General features: G+C 42.3%; 1 protein-coding gene across 10 annotated transcripts; it reads left to right on the top strand.

The window, feature by feature from the left end:
* Positions 1-1,316: 1,316 nt before the first annotated feature.
* LOC119911838 (E3 ubiquitin-protein ligase RNF115-like) lies at positions 1,317-15,615 on the top strand. 10 transcript variants are annotated; one of them, XR_005446046.1, is made up of 14 exons: positions 1,317-2,407; positions 2,478-4,995; positions 7,816-8,024; positions 8,299-8,374; positions 8,523-8,626; positions 8,758-9,052; positions 9,216-9,400; positions 9,701-9,883; positions 10,014-11,944; positions 12,036-12,111; positions 12,205-12,353; positions 12,543-12,619; positions 12,953-13,068; positions 15,053-15,615. XR_005446046.1 is itself a non-coding variant. In XM_038730796.1 (5 exons), exons 2-5 carry the CDS (start codon positions 12,082-12,084, stop codon positions 15,233-15,235), a joined length of 483 nt encoding a protein of 160 aa, XP_038586724.1. In that variant the 5' UTR covers positions 11,189-11,944; positions 12,036-12,081; the 3' UTR covers positions 15,236-15,615. The 10 variants fall into 10 exon arrangements, 2 of the variants coding, with proteins under 2 accessions (XP_038586724.1, XP_038586725.1); XR_005446051.1 differs by lacking the exon at positions 12,543-12,619 and having other exon boundaries at positions 1,325-2,407; positions 10,014-10,159; positions 11,876-11,944; XR_005446052.1 differs by lacking the exon at positions 12,543-12,619 and having other exon boundaries at positions 8,844-9,052.
* Positions 15,616-16,622: the final 1,007 nt, after the last annotated feature.

Below are 16,622 nucleotides of genomic sequence, written 5' to 3'. Positions count from 1 at the left end.
GCCCCGTGGACTTTGAATGCTTACGACTATTCCTCCTTCGGACAGTCACCCAGCCCCCCCCCCCCCCCCCCTTTCCTGGCTGCTCAGGGGATGCCGGGGAACGGCTACCAGAGGCTAACTCAGGCCATTCTGCACTACCTAGCTACAGGACTGGCTAGCTACAGTAGCTAAAGACTGATCTACCAAGGTGTGTATTGGTGGTAGAACACATAATTGGGTTATGAACTTTTTTTCCTTCAGTGGAACGCCAGAAGCCTGATTGCAAATGGACAAGAATTTAAGAGAAATGTGCAACAGTTAAATGTAAAGCCTGACGTTATCTGTATTCAAGAAACATGGCTGAGAGAACAGAGAGCATAGAGAAGGCGCAGGAGGTCTTTTAATACAGCGAGATAAAATGGGTATTGGAGGTAAAATGTAGAACTGGATCAAAGGTTTCTTATCTGGTAGCTACATAATAAGGAGCAAATATTACAATTACTTAGATATGTATACAGACGGATCTAAAGATGAAGAGGACGAGGGAGGAATAGGAAATATATATAGCAACAATGAATGTAAGCGTTGGGAAAAGATGACCTGATCAGGCTTCAGTGTACACGGCAGAGATGATGGTGATTATTGTAGGACTGCGGTGGGTTGAGGAAGTAAAACCAGACAGAGGGGTGTGTTGTGTTGATTCTCTAGCAGCCCTTTATAGTATTCAAAATATGAAATCTGATAGAGAAGATCTAATGCTAGAAATCCAACAGAGTTTATTTAGATTCCAGACACTACGGATAGATGTGAGATTCTGCTGGGTACCTGCCCACGTAGGTATAAAAGGGAATGAGAGAGCAGACAAAACAGCTAAAGAATCAACCGGGACGAACGATGTCATAAATACAGCCCTTGGAAAAGGAGAAGCTGAGGCGATAATCAGAAAAGAAACCATGAAGAAATGGCAGGACGGCTGGGATGTGGATAAAAGTGGAAGGAAATATTACAGCTTGTAAAAATCTATTAATGCTCAGGGAACAGAAGAGAGGAGAGCGTTTTAACCAGGCTGAGGTTTGATCATACAGGCTTAAATAAAACATTGTTTTAATGGGCAAAAGTCAATCAGACGTAGGAAATACAGGGATGAGAGGATGAGGCTGAATCAAAAGATGAGTCAGGCAGGAAGGAAGTGAACCTTGAAGGTTTATTAGGCCCAACAGGAGACGGAGTAAAGGACACACAGAAAGCTGTAGCACAATATCTGAAAAATATAGAGATATCAGAGATAGTGAGAGCAGCTGATGTTGGGGAGGACAGACAAATGTGTTGTAAATTATTACTGATGCAGTCAGAAACTCTCCAACCTCTTTGCAACCTGCAGCTTTGGCTTTTTTATCCAGCGCCCAGCAAAGTAACTTTAAAAAATAAAAGGACCAATATTTCAGTGTAAAAATGCTCAGCAGGTGATCAGAAATGACGTCATAACAGGAAACCAGAATAATCCAGGAGATCATTTCCATGGATGGAAAGAATGAGATCAATAAGTTATTGATTTCCAGTATTGATCAAGAAGAAAGCTGAAAGAAACCAAATGTGTTGATCACTCAGAACAAAGAAATGCAGCTTTAATAGTTTGGATCAATGAAAGATTGATGCTCAGTTCTCTTCACATCATGTTGAAGCCGTTTGGAAAGAAAAGTGGGCTCAGAGTCGGCAGAAGAAAAGGCCAAATATTGATGAAGCAGGAAGAGCAGTTTGGGATCAGATCCAGATCAGATGTTTGTGTGTCTCGGTGTTCTGGACTGATGTTGAACATGTGGAGCTGAGATTCATTTACAGAACAGAGATGAAAACATTTGAAAGCTTCTTCTCTTCAAAGTTCAGCTTTAGATCCAGAAATGTAAAAGTCCAGCAGCTCAACACTGACAGGAGACATTACTGTGAAGCAGCACATGGACAAAACAATCCCAGCAGCATCAAGACTCTGATCATCTCCAACAGCTTCCTGTGTTTCTGTCCCCTGTTAGCTGCTGCTCTCATCTGCTTCTGTCAATAAAGTTATTCAAACTGCTGCTGCTGTCTGTGCAGCTCATGTTCTGCTTTGTTGTCCTCTCAGTCTGTCAGGTGGAGGTGGAGGAGGGGGCGGAGTCTGTCCTGCTGCCCTGCAAGACCACAGACAACCTGCCTGAGGACGCTAAGTGTGGTGGATCCACTATGATCCCTATAAGACGGTCCACATGTATCAGAACGGCTCTGACCAACAGGACCAGGTTTACAGAGACCGAACAGAGATGAAGGAAGACCTGCTGAGAACTGGAGACCTCAGTCTGACCCTGAAATCCCCCACAGACAGAGACGGAGGACGATACTGGTGTGTCTAGAAGAAGGAGACCTCATGAGAGGAAATCAGTTGTTCTCAGGGTCAAAGGTCAGTATGCAGACTGAGGTCAGAGTCTCTGTGTTTGTCTCTGTCTGACTGTCCTCTGTCTCCTCTGCAGAGAGAAGCAGGAACAGAAGCAGCTCCGCTGATCCAACTCCTCTGATGGCCGATCAATCTGTTTGATCTTTGATCATTGATCCGATCTGACTCTGGATCAGAGAGAAAATGGAGGTGAAGCAGCTGATGGAGGACGGATGAAGACAGGAGGACGCTTTGTCAGCTTCTTCTTCACTCTGACTCCTCCTACTGACTCTCACACACAGTCTACACACTCACTATTGATTCCTGCTGATCAGTGATGTCAGAGTGAGGTCAGCGTGATGTCACATGGCTTGAACGGGCGTGTTTCCTGTGAACCTCCCAGCGGCTGGATAACAGCTGCGGCTCTCTGGATATTTGTGGCTCGTTCTAATGCGTGCAGTCAAACAAACTTTATTTCTACAGACACAGAGAAGTCAGCAGCTGCAGGAAATCAGAACCACTGACAGGAAGTTAAGAGTCAAGTTAAACCACATGTCAGAACTTTCTACAGCAGCAGGATTTAGAAGATGCTGGAAGCTGCTGTCTTTAGATTTTGGACCCGTCACAATTTGTCACATTTTCTGAAGCCACAACAAATCTTGTTGAAAGGAAACAGTTGATTGAAGGTCCAGTTTCAAACGAAGAGTCAAAGCTTCTCTTTGTGTCGACTCCTTTAATGAGAACATTGAAAAGGACTCGAGTCCAAGTCTCAAGTGTCCAGCTCAGATTATTCCAGCACCAACCCTGGCAGGATGCAAGTTAAACAGAAAGCAACACATTTAGTGACAGAACAGAAAGCAGCCAGCTGTTAAAATGGACTCAGAGAATGAAGACACAATAAGATTTGATTCAGTCAGACTTTCACAAGAACAAAGGTTTGTTCAGCCTGAACACAAATGTGGTCTGTAGTGTTTTTGTAGTCCCTGTTTATTCAGCGCCTCTTCCTCCTCACTACACACTGGATCAAAGCACAGCAGTTAAACCCAGAGGCCTCCAGTGGACCTGGTTCAGGCCTCTGAAACATCTGGACTCTGTGATCTTTGTCTTCCAGCGTTGACATTTGGAGCAGGTATAAACAGACGTCACGTGATCTAGTTTGTTTGAAGCGTACCGAGTCCTTCAGACGTTGATCTCAGAACTCAGCAGAAACTCCACTTCTTTAGTCTCTTTCCTCCAGGTTCTGGTTTTTCTCGTCTCTCTGTTCATTCCTCAAAGATAAAGCTGGATTTTTCATTGAAGCTGAAACATTTCAGTAAATATGCCAGATTTAGCCAGAAGGCTGTTTTTCATCTGTAGTCAGTACAAGTCAACACAAAACAGACAACATAGTAAAACCAACCCAGGGACCAGTAGACTCCAGCACAATATACTAGCAGTCATTATGTTCCAGTACACAGGTCATGAACTGTTACCAGAGGAAATCAGAAGCTTACAGTAATCTGTTGGACTCAAAGATGTTATGTTATTAAAGTGCTGTTTATGCACTCAGATCTAATTCAATAATCTGGTTTCCTGCAGCGGTTTGAAGCCAAAATAAACATTTTGCAAAATGATGCTGATTTGTTGAACATATGAATTCCTGCTCTGTCAGGTCTGTCTTCAAGATGACAAGCAAACATCTTTTAAAACGCTTGTTTTCTAAATGGAGTTCTGCTCAGTCAGGGCGATGCTATGCTAACTTGTTTCAAGTATGACGACGGCTGGAATCATCACAGATTCATTTTCAGACCTCACCAGGTAGTTCAGCTTCCCGCCTCTCTTTTCTCCCAGCATCCTCCTGTCTCGTCTGTAGAAATATGAACTAGTGGTCCACGCGGTCCTTGTGGTCCGGACCGGTTGCCGAGGGGTCCGTTGCTGGTCCAAAGCCACTGCACACCTCCTCTGTATAATAAAAGCTTTATTTGTAGAGCACTTTTCAACACGGGGAACAAAGAGCTTTAAAACAATCCATCTGTCAATAAAGGAAAATAAATGAGGCGTCACACAGTGAAAGCTTTTTGTAGAAATGTGTCTAAGAAGTGAGATGAAACCAGGAGCAGACTCTGAGCCTGTAGGGGCCCTGACAGCAGAGACCCTGTCCCCTTTGGCTTTGAGCCTAGACTTTGGAGCAGTTAGCAGAGCCCTACTAGAGGATCTCAGTCTGCGTCCTGGCTCATATGGGGATAAAAGCTCAGAGAAGGTGCGTGCCCATGTCTGGCCTTAAAAGTGATCAGAAGGATTTTAAAGTGCGTCCTAAAAGAAACAGGAAGCAGGACGCTCACACTGGGCTGATGTGCTCACATTTCCTGCAGCGAGCGGCAGCATTTTGGACCAACTGTAGGTGATGAACTGATTTCTGACTCAGACAGGTATATAGGGAGGATATCGGTCTGCGGCTGAAATGAAAGACTTCACCTCGGCCGCATTTCTCAAATGATAAAAACAGAACAAGCTTACATGAGGTTCAAAACACAAGTCCTAGTTTCTGGCCGAGCTTCTTGTTCGCTTGGGTTTGTCCTGATTTCAGAAAGGAACGAACATCACAGAGGAAGACGCAGAGATGTTGATCCTCACAGGTACGTGAATCTAAACTATAACGTGGTTCATGCTGAACTTGAGCGCTCACTCTTTCTACACATCCTGGCAGAGAACGCTGGTGAGCTCCCAGCATCCTCTCCTGTACCTGCTGAATCTTATCTGTCTTCACATCCTGAGCAAGGTTCAAACGTTTTAACTTAAACCAAGAGACAGCTGTTTGTGGGTCACGTTGAACGTCACGTCGCGGCAGTTGTGTTGCTATGACGACCAGCTACATTGAGGGGATCTGCAATGAAAAACAGAGCAGAAAGGAAAAATTGCAAATATGGACTGCAGGCAGGAATTTAATCCTGCCTTTCAGAATTAATAATATAACAGCTTTGTTTGGAGGACTTGAAATAGTCTTTTTACTGTAATATTTTGGCTTTAAAACTAAATAATAATAATAATACTTTGCACCTGAGAAAACAACACAGGTAGTTCTCTCCATTTTCTGCAGCTTCCTTAAGATGCCATCATGCTGCTGAAGGTGAAACACCAGACAGCCAACAAGTTCATCAGACTACAGTCAGGTTTCACCTGTTTGGAGTTCGTCAATGAAGGCAGGCAGCTAACTTGTATTACTAAATGAAAGTACAAGCTTTAAGGCTTTTTTAAAAACTGTCCTCATGAGAGTTCATGTTGGCATCAGATTTAGTGAAAATCGGGCACCGTGCTTCTCGCCACAGGCCTTTTTCTTCTTACACTGAAAATGTAGCCACTTAAAAATGAATGTATGCACTGTAATCCTGAACAGTACTGCTAAGTCATAAGCATTATGGGTGAAGCACTCAAAAACAGCTAATAAGTTCTCTGAACGGGTAATGCTGTTTTAATTATATGTGCATCATTGTTTTTGAGTGAACGTTGTTATCTTACTGATGACTTATGAGTGTACAGAGGGTCGCAGCGTCTGACGTCATTAAATTCAAGATGGTGAGCGAGAGGAATCTGAAAGTAACGGAGCAAAACTTTTCATTAATAATGTAATTTACAAAGTTTGATATAACCCAGGTTCCTGCGCAGAGCTGTGAAAGTGTTTTTTTGTTCTGTGACTTTATTTTATAACCGCGCGCTTTAATGACCGGAGGAAGAATCATATGTGCAGTTTGCCGCGTTATAATATGTGACTTGTAACACGAAGACAACTGGTTGACGACACGTTTACAACGTGCAAACAACATGTGGTTGACGTGTTGTCTACGTGTTAATTTTTCACATGTTGTCAACGCGTTGATTTCACCTGATTCTGAGCCATTTGACCACTTGTCCAGTTTGAACTGGTGAGTGTTTTACTTCCCCATTGGCTGCTGAGTAGTAGGGTTAAACCTTTTCCGCTATTAAACATGCTAAGGATCCTCTAATTTCTCTTCCTTTTCTTCCTTTAGCATGCAGCCTATGAAAATGTAATATTTGGATTGCTGTTTAAGACTTAAAATAAATGAGTATTATTATAATAATAATATTATTAAAGTTATACATTGTTTTCATCATGTTGCTCATTTACTGCCTATTTTGATAAACAAACACATCAGAGGGAATTCATGCTTTTTACACCATTCATCAACTTTAGATTTATATCTTAAAAAAACATGAACAGTTGTGCGGGGGAAAATAACAGCAGTGGTACTCATTTGATGTTGGTGTAGGAAACAGACCATTGTAAAAAATACTGTAAGTCTAAAACAACATGAACCTTTTTCAGCATTTTAATGTAATTTAGGGCTTTGACCAGCAGGGGGCACATTGTGACTAATTATGGGGCTTGTTAAAACCTAAAGGATCTTGTTTAGATATTAGGCACACATATGTACACAGGTGATATTACCCTTTTGATGAAATGTATAGCTTCCAAAGACTGTCGGGATTAGAATGAAAGTTTGTAATTAGGTCAGTAACTGATTTGACTTTCCTGACAGCAGATGTACACTACTGTGCCAAACTCCTAGGTCGTCCTCATCTTATTAAAGCCTAAAACCTGAGACGTGTTTAGCCAGTTACAGCCTATTATACATAATAAGTTAGATATAATAATGTGGTTCAACAGTTTTAATTGTGCGCAATATTGTGCAAATGGTCTGATGGCTCTTGTTAAATATCAGCAGACTCCTCATTGTTGGCAATAAAATCACGAGTGTGGCTATCCATAGCTGCTTTCAAACTGCATTAAACTCGCTGTATGAAAGGTACGAAGCGTGAAAGGGGGGTCTGATTTGATCCACCTCTGCGCCAGGAACATGGGTAGTAACAGAGACGGAACGATGTCTGTGTGAAAAGCCACAGCCGGCATGCTGGTGTTGTGTCTGTTGGTCTTTTTCTGTCACAGCGCTGGTTCCGCAAAAATCGCATCACTATGTGAAAGCATGGTTGCGGGAATTATGCTGCACGCTTTTGAATGAGATCATGCAGATCAAACACTGGAAGACACACACACACACACACACACACACACACACACACACACACACGCTATGTTGTGAGCATGTGAAACAGCCACTTTATGACCAATTTGTGGAAGTGGGGGGGAAAATTCTCCCAATGTGATCAAACAACCTTCTAGGTGGGAGTCCTGCACTTTAGCAATTGAGCTAACTGAGCACCTGTCAGGATCGCTGGGAGCGCAGAGCAGGTGAGAGCCCAAATGCATGACACAGCGCTGAGATATAGTTCAAGGGTATTTAATCCAGGGCAAGACAACACAGGCATGAACCAAACTCACGAGTACAAGGAAACCGGTACATCCAAAAACCCATATCAGTCGGGCTCTAGTGTAAACATCCAGATCAAATAAACAATACATGTTGTTTTTGTGTCTTTAGGATGCAGAAGAGGTCTTGAACTCTGGCCAAAACCTGGACCAAGATGATATGGGCACCCATTTTAAGCTCTTTCTAGGCTTGTTGTATATTTCATAATGGCATATTGCATCTTTGTCCAACAAATGGGGCGTTCTGGTATTTTGAAGGATGAACAGGAGGTCCATACTTCACAAAACTGCCTGGAGAGACCTAATACAATGGCGAGGGATGTAAGTACAGTTATCAGCACTATCATTATCCAATTAACATTTTTTATCAAAATTATTACCCAACCAAAAGTAATTTGCTTTTGAAATGTTAAGACAAGCGATTGTTGCCATTGTAATGTAACAGTAAGCATGTTTTACAGCTCGAACGTGAATCTCATGACACAGAGAGAGTGGAAGTAGCAGATGATGATGCTGATGTAAGCTTTTGTCTTTACTAGGGACTGAATATAAAACTAATAATATAATGTTTGTACATTTTTAATGTTTCCTCTAGGATTTACATGAGTGGCGTGCACTTCACAAGACAAGATGAGGAATACATACAAAGTCTGCAAACTGAGCAGGAAAGGGTAAGCACACAGCAGTGTTTTATAAAATGTCCCCTCTTCGCCCAGGTAAAGTATGTTAAACACTTACGTTAGTGCAAGCTGTAGGCCTATATTTTGTAATGTTGTATTTAATGGTAATGTCTTTACTCAGGTGTTTGTGTTTTGTCAGGACACTCTGGTTCCTGAAGAGACCCCTCCTCAAAACATCTGATCTGGGTCCTCTGATACCACTGCTGGCTTCCTGGATTTGAGTCATGTCAAAGACACTACCGAGTAAGTGCTAGTTTCATACTTCCATTAATGGATTAAATGAGTCGCGGCCATCAGGCCAATAAAGTGCTACATACACATTTTGAATGTTGCAAGTCCCACCTGAAAAAGGTTTCTGGTGGTTGTTGTTCTAGACCAGATCTGAAACCTTACTGACAACTCTGGCATCAAAAGTCTGGATTGGAGAGACGCCCAGCAGTAATATGATCAATGTATGCAGAGAAAACATAATGGATGGTGCCATGCGAGCCTTTACAAGAAGGAGTTTCAATCCAGAGGCCAAATTAAGCGTCATATTTATGGATGACTTCATGCAAGCAGAAGGTTCAGTGGATGAGGGGGGCCCTACACGGGGGTTTTTCCGACTGCTCTCAAAGATAGCAGCCTATTTACAGGGCCACAGTAAGAACCTGTCCCTGGACAGCCACGGTTAGTACCCACACATGCCATTAATCTAAGTCATATTCTAACAAATTGATTGTATTCCTGGCGGATTAAGATTTTAGATTTGAGTTATAAACACCTTATTCTGCAGAGATTTGCCACCTGTTAACCACTGCAAAATGTATTGTTCTACATTTCCATTATGCAGCATTACACAGAGGTCTCTACAGAACCTATGGAGTTATGATGGCTGTGGTGCTGCTGCATGGAGGAGTGTTGCCTTCTCTTTCCGGAGAGGCTCTACCAAAACCTCTGCTCTACACCCACATTACCACCCGCTCTCAAAGAGGTAGCAGATCCAGATTTGACTTATGTTTTGAGGAAAATGCTTGGGTGAGCTCACATCAATATTTATTGCTGGAAAAACAAACCTGCATGGTGCCACATACTGTTTAATAGAGCACTTGCTTCTGTTTGATTGGCCCACTGCTTGACTGGTCACAATTTTGTTGTGCGACACTCCTGATTGACTTAACCTATGGAAATTGCTTGGTTCTCATCACTGGGGTGTGTTGGGCAGATGTGCTTTTTTAAATGTATTTTCCTTAACATGCTGTCGTATAAATCGTGTGTGTGAGACATGGTACCTTGCAGGACAAACATACACCTTCTAATCATTTTGGTTCTTTACAGACTTTCTGAAGGACTGAACACACTTGGTCTCCTGGACCTGATGAAAATTCACGCCAGCATCTTGAAGGAGGTGTTTTCTTCATCTGAGAGGCCTCTAAAGGCCACAGACTTGATCTCCCTGTTCCAAGTGACAGTGTCCCCTCCTGGAAGCAACCGGTGGCGCCTGGAGAAGAGAGTGGAAGGGTACTGGAGAGACTTTCTTCTAGATGTGGGGGTAAATAAAGGATTCACTCTTTTTGAGTGACTCTGACTTGCTGACACAAACCTGCAGATCATCAGATGTTAATTATTGTATTACCTCACTATTTTACAGATGGTGTGTTTGAGGTCACAATGGAGCAAATTTTGGTGTTTGCCTCTGGAGCCGACAGAGTACCCGCTCTTGGTTTTTCTCCTCACCCAACGCTGAACTTCATTCACGACGCAGGGCGGAAGTACCCTGAAGCTAACACCTGTCTTGTAAATTTGAAACTTCCTATCCATGACACTTACAGACAGTTCGCCAAGTTTATGTGCGATGGCATTATTCACGCTCCCACTTCTGGTCTGGCTTAAAGTCACTGACAGCTATTTTCATAATGGCTGAACTTTGAATGTCCTGCCTGCTAACGTTGTTCTCAGGTGATGATGTTAAGATGATTTGAGGTAATTGTCTACTTAGGTCTGTAGTTGATGACCAGTGTGACACGTCCTAATTAAAAGCTCTGAATAATCAACCAAAGTAGATGAGGTTTGTTACAGAACTTGAGCAATGCTGTTTGAAAGTGCATCTCTACTAAGAAACTGCAGCCACGTCTCCCTATGCTGCCAGCAAGCTAACTGCCAGGTTGTAGGCCTGGTATTGTAGGAAATTGGAGATATTTTCCACGCAGCTAAGTAAATAACTATTAAACATTTATCACTAACTACGTTTTGTAATGTCACATGTTTAAGTTTAACGTTTCAGCGGACAGCTTTAGGACTGTAACACATTGGTGACTGAGTTTCCTGCCATTAACGTTATGACTTTTAATTATTATTTTTAGTTAACGTTATACCGGGAAGCGGATTTTTATTACTTGGTAGAAACCATCGACTGTAGAGTCCCAATTAAAGACAGGGCAACATTTACTGTTAATACCATGAAACTGAGTGCCAGATTCCCCAACCGGCCAACCCCTTTTTCTTTCAACCTCTCTGGCATGCTCCCATTCGATACTGATATAACGTTACATTTTAATTATTTTTAGGCGATGGAACATTAACCTTACTGACTGTGTTTTTAAATAATTGGCATCTGTGCTGGAGGGGTTTCCTGACTGCTAACTGTTAGCTGTGGTGGTGGGAGGCGGCTGGTCCGGTTTGAAACGGATCGCTGGAATGTATTTCCCCCCCACCCCTTCATAAGTCAACGTGTCGTGGAAAAACATGTTAAGAGGGACATTGTATGAAGGGGACATGAACAGGACGGGCAGCTTGTCTAGGAAGTTAGTAAATGCAGTAGCAGTTCTGACATTAATAATGGAAGAGAAACTGCAGAAGTCCCAATGATGCGAAACTATGAAACTGTAGTAACTTAAAACTAACTAGTTTTAATCTGGAGGTCACACGCACCCCCCCACCCATTCTGTAAAATCTCTTGCACCCAATATCGGTCTAATAACAACCGTGGCTCGCGCCCTGTTGGCCTCGCCATATCAGATATTTGTCCAAGGACGTCTTCAGAGGCAAACACAACCGCTCACAGCCATGGCAGAGATTTTTGGATCCGACACTGCTCAACAAGGGGCTGCGGCTGCAGTTCCTGTTCTGAATCGGCAAGAAAGAGTAAAAGTTCCTGCTAACCGATTCGGTCCAAGCCGTGCACAGACGCGACAAGTCCAGGATGTGGACACTCTGGCGGGACCGATTGGTAGTCTAGCCATAGATAATGTTTTGGCCATGCCTCTGTACTGTTCCCTTGTTGTTTCCCAGTCAGTCTCTCCGTGTCAGCTAGAGGAGATACCGGTAGACCAGACCGCTCACCTGCTGTGGAGGGGGGAGTAATTGACCAGTTCAGCTTCAGTCTTCTTTACCCTCCTCTTGGCTCTCTTCTCCGCCTTGCATACACCCATTTATAATAACAGTGGCATTTATGCTCTTACAATCCCAACTGTTCTTCTTTTTGATGACAGTATATTTCTCTCTGTGTCTCAGGATTATACAACAGTTTCTTGCCAGTCTCTTTGCCAACTCTGGATTCCCTAGCTTACCTCCCCTCTCAAGGTAAGATTACATTATAATAGCTTCACAGTGTAAGGTCTAGTGGCAGTGTAAGCATTGTTTCTAATTAACATGTGGTGTCTGTCTCTCTCAGGACGGTATCCTGCACTCTAATCCAGGGGATAATGAATCCCTGAGGAATGAGAGGGTTAGATGCCGTGATAACACAGGTAAACCAAACTTAATAGAACTTAACTCAAACTTTATGTCCCTGCCACCTTTTCATTTCTTTGCAGCTCACAGATGTGTTTTTGTCAGTGTAGTTACTGGGTCAGTTGCAGAACACAGGCCCTCCTCCAGCTGATAGAGAAGATCTCTCCTCTCCCATCTGTCAGTATGAAATGTGAATGGCTGCAAGACAAAATGGATAAACTGACAGCACGTGTGTCTGATTGCAGGTTTAGAGACAAAAGTGAGTGGAGCTAACTTTACGCCTTACGGAAATAGATCTGCTCTTTTTTTGTCTCGTCTACTGTAGTTATTGTGTTGTGTGGAGTCTTGTAAGTTGATTATTGTGATCTTGTTTTTAGTACCATGGAACATTTTGTTAATTTATGTACTCGGTGTATTGATTATTATTAGTGTATTAATGTACTGTTAGCTTTCCATTTCAGTGTTCAGAAGTCTGCAGCCCAGGGGAGATGTTTGCTGGCGCTTACTGCCTTCACTTTCCAGCAAGTAGGGAAACAACAGACTTATTATTAGCGGACACACTCTGACCTACACTGTACATTTACTGCCACACTGACAGCTTATTGCTCGTATTTTCCTCTGCTCCTCTTGCTTTCACATTCGCTTGTCATTTTCTGCTGCCTGTCACGTAGGTGTCCTTTGCAGAATGAGGAGAGGGAGCCAACTGTTAAATGTTACCGTGCTCACACGGCTTTTTTATATACAGTCTGTTAGTTGCACATTGATAATAATAACCCTGTGAAGTATCAATGTATTGACTTATTTTCCCCACCCCTAGTAACCACAGGGGTCTTGATAAACATTTCTTTTCTCCTGTAGACTGCTGTGTGCAGTGTCCAGTGCACAGAGAGAACTTCGCAGTGGGAGAGCCATTCAGACAGCTGCCCTGTAACCACTTCTTTCATTCAGAATGGATAGTACCATGGCTGGAACTGGTGAGTCATAACAAAGAGAGTTGAGCTTTTGTAAAATAAACTCACAAAACAGATCCTTAATGGCATTTAATAGTTGAGATGATATTCACAGTGCTCATTCAGGCATTAGGACCTAAAGGAATTTAGAACATGCTACCTGGTAGAAACATTTATGTGGGGTCGACTAAAAATAAACATTTCCTATTGTTTATTGTAATGAAGGAACAGTGTTTCCCAGTGCAAATACGTGACGAATTAATGTGTTCTAGGAGAGGAATGGAGGTTAATGGCACTTACAGTAACAAACAATAAGCACGTATATATATCATTTTGCCAGCTTTACCTTAGAATTGCCTTAAAGGAATGTGAAATTACAATCAACTAAACATTATTAGATGCTAAATGCAGAATTAGTTCACCCATGTTGAAGTTGCCCTACTATACCAGTCAGTTAACATTAGCAGTGTGGGATTTTGCTGAGGTATATTTGACTTACCAGACAAAGGTCACAGAACAGCCTGAGCATCGTGTGCAATAGGACTTAAATAAGGAGTCCACTAGTTATAACTCCCCATCAGAGTATCCACCCTCTACATGGACGCCGCAAACAGGAGAGATGGTCCTTCTGAGACACCTACCTTTCTCATCCCTCGTTCTCCTCGCCAAGACACAGCGCTTGTCACGTTCTCTTTGCTATCTGTGGCAGTTATAATCATCTCAGTCTGATATTTCTTTGTATTTTTGTTTAATTTATTTAATGCCTTTCTGCACCATGTAAACAGAAACCCGTACAGACGTCCTAACAGTTGATTGAGTTCAACCCCGTGTCTTCTCTACTTGCACCTCTCAAGCAACTCCATCTGCCTTGAAATGCACCGCTGCAATGCGCTATTGTGGGGAAATGCCAGACTTGATATGATACCGTGTCCTCTTTACACATCAGAAAATGTGCTAAATCCTGCAGCTGAGCCCTCAGTGGCATATGGGATGGCTGTAGGGGTTACTTTCACTCTTGGCATTTACAGGCTTTGGACCTAATGTAGCCCTGCAATAAATGTTGTGTTTTTGAAGGATATAATGATATTTTTTTGTTGAGATTAGGCAGGAAGATATTGATCTCTGGTTATTCTGCTGCTGTTTTATTGGATTGCATTATAAACCCATGGGCCAATGACGGGCAATTGATGGGGTATCTTTGAAATAAAAACCTTTCTCGTGGTTGTCTAGCTCTGTGGGTGTTTTTGATGTAGAGTCAGATGCAGATGGAAACATTGTAATGTTTCTGTTAATGAAATGACTTCAGTAGGCAGTTTAAATGGTATTCACACTGCTTTCTTGTTGCTGTATGATATATCCAGCTATATCAATTAAGACTTGGTCGATAATTAATCTTAAATGATGTTAGTTTCCCACCCCGAGCACCTGGTTAAAATCAGGACATTGTCATTATTTTACCATTTCATCAGGATTAAGGGTATAGGCTAGTCTATTATGCCCCCTGCTGGTCATAACTCTACATTCAATGAAAGAGGAAAGTTTCATGTTATTCCAATGGTCTGTATCCTAAACCAACATTTAGTGAGTACCACTGTTGTAACTGTGCAGCCACACAATTGTTGATGTAATGATATAAAAATAAAGATATTTCTTTTAGGACGCACTTTAAAATCCTTCTGATCACTTTTAAGGCCAGACATGGGCACGCACCTTCTCTGAGCTTTTATCCCCATATGAGCCAGGACGCAGACTGAGATCCTCTAGTAGGGCTCTGCTAACTGCTCCAAAGTCTAGGCTCAAAGCCAAAGGGGACAGGGTCTCTGCTGTCAGGGCCCCTACAGGCTCAGAGTCTGCTCCTGGTTTCATCTCACTTCTTAGACACATTTCTACAAAAAGCTTTCACTGTGTGACGCCTCATTTATTTTCCTTTATTGACAGATGGATTGTTTTAAAGCTCTTTGTTCCCCGTGTTGAAAAGTGCTCTACAAATAAAGCTTTTATTATACAGAGGAGGTGTGCAGTGGCTTTGGACCAGCAACGGACCCCTCGGCAACCGGTCCGGACCACAAGGACCGCGTGGACCACTAGTTCATATTTCTACAGACGAGACAGGAGGATGCTGGGAGAAAAGAGAGGCGGGAAGCTGAACTACCTGGTGAGGTCTGAAAATGAATCTGTGTCTGATAGATGATTCCAGCCGTCGTCGTACTTGAAACAAGTTAGCATAGCATCGCCCTGACTGAGCAGAACTCCATTTAGAAAACAAGCGTTTTAAAAGATGTTTGCTTGTCATCTTGAAGACAGACCTGACAGAGCAGGAATTCATATGTTCAACAAATCAGCATCATTTTGATCAGTTTATTGAAATGAAATCACAGCAAAATGTTTATTTTGGCTTCAAACCGCTGCAGGAAACCAGATTATTGAATTAGATCTGAGTGCATAAACAGCACTTTAATAACATAACATCTTTGAGTCCAACAGATTACTGTAAGCTTCTGATTTCCTCTGGTAACAGTTCATGACCTGTGTACTGGAACATAATGACTGCTAGTATATTGTGCTGGAGTCTACTGGTCCCTGGGTTGGTTTTACTATGTTGTCTGTGTGACACCTACAAATGTGTTGTCACAATTATTAAGATATTTTGTGTAATAGCCTGTAAGAAAGGGGCATAAGGTGAATCTATTTTGCACGGGGTTTGGGTAGTATTTTGAGGGTGTAATTTCTTAACGACACCACAAGAGGGAGTATCTTCTAAAGCCCTTACTATGTCGTTCTGACAACGTTTGATGTGTAAAACAGTGGTTTATTCAGTTAAGAGACTTTGAATTAAAAGTGTGGCTAGCACCCGTGTAGAAAGTGTAACCAACATGGCGGCCTTCCAACGTTTGTTTTGTTTATGGTCATTGCTCCTGGACATTGCACTTTTCTTTGTATTTGCTAAAGCTAAAGGTTGAGCTACGATTATTTAAAAAGTTTGTTGAGTTGAGGATGTGTCAAGTCCTGCATTCTAGTCCTGTCACCATGATAATACTGAACAGTGTAACATGTTGATAAGGTTAAAAAAAAGAACGTGTATCTTGTATAATGTAGGCCTCTGTATTGTTTTTATATGTTGTATGTGAGAATGTTGGGGAAGTGTGAAACTAAGTAGGCTTAACAGTATCAAAGCTACTGGATGATTTTGGAGCTATATACACTGGCCAAAAAAAATCTACACTGAAAGAGGGACGTACTGCTGATGTATTGCGGTAAGCGTGTTGACTCATTTCCGTTTCCGGTGCTTGTGTGTTGGTACCGTGTTGTGCTGCTCTCGCTAAATAACAGTTACATTTGTTAGATTACAGCAGCCAACTGTCTGCTAAACACTTATTCTTTACAGTAATTTTGCCTAAGCACTCACAGTTCTTTCCATCTTTTAATGACTGCTGTTCAATCTCATACTTGTTCTAAAGTTTTGGTAGCTGACGCTACAGTACTTTAGCTTAGCCATTAGCGACTTTAGCTTAGCAGCTAGCGATGGCTTCTCCTTCTCCCTCTCTCTCTCCTACTTTCTCCTGCTCGGTGTGTCAGAT

The sequence above is a fragment of the Micropterus salmoides genome, unplaced genomic scaffold (assembly GCF_014851395.1).
Source record: "Micropterus salmoides isolate LMB-PRFRI ecotype aquatic unplaced genomic scaffold, ASM1485139v1 Ms_hic_scaffold_2, whole genome shotgun sequence".
Lineage (NCBI taxonomy): Eukaryota > Metazoa > Chordata > Actinopteri > Centrarchiformes > Centrarchidae > Micropterus > Micropterus salmoides.
This window is presented reverse-complemented; position numbering and strand designations above follow the sequence as displayed.

What these genes read in the sequence shown, in the direction of transcription:
- LOC119911838 (XM_038730796.1), top strand. Translation starts at nt 12,082, where the DNA reads ATGAGAGGGTTAGATGCCGTGATAACACAG. An exon ending in TAGATGCCGTGATAACACAG is followed by an intron (nt 12,112 to 12,199) that starts GTAAACCAAACT and finishes TGTTTTTGTCAG; the next exon opens with TGTAGTTACTGGGTCAGTTG. An exon ending in TTGCAGGTTTAGAGACAAAA is followed by an intron (nt 12,354 to 12,952) that starts GTGAGTGGAGCT and finishes TTTCTCCTGTAG; the next exon opens with ACTGCTGTGTGCAGTGTCCA.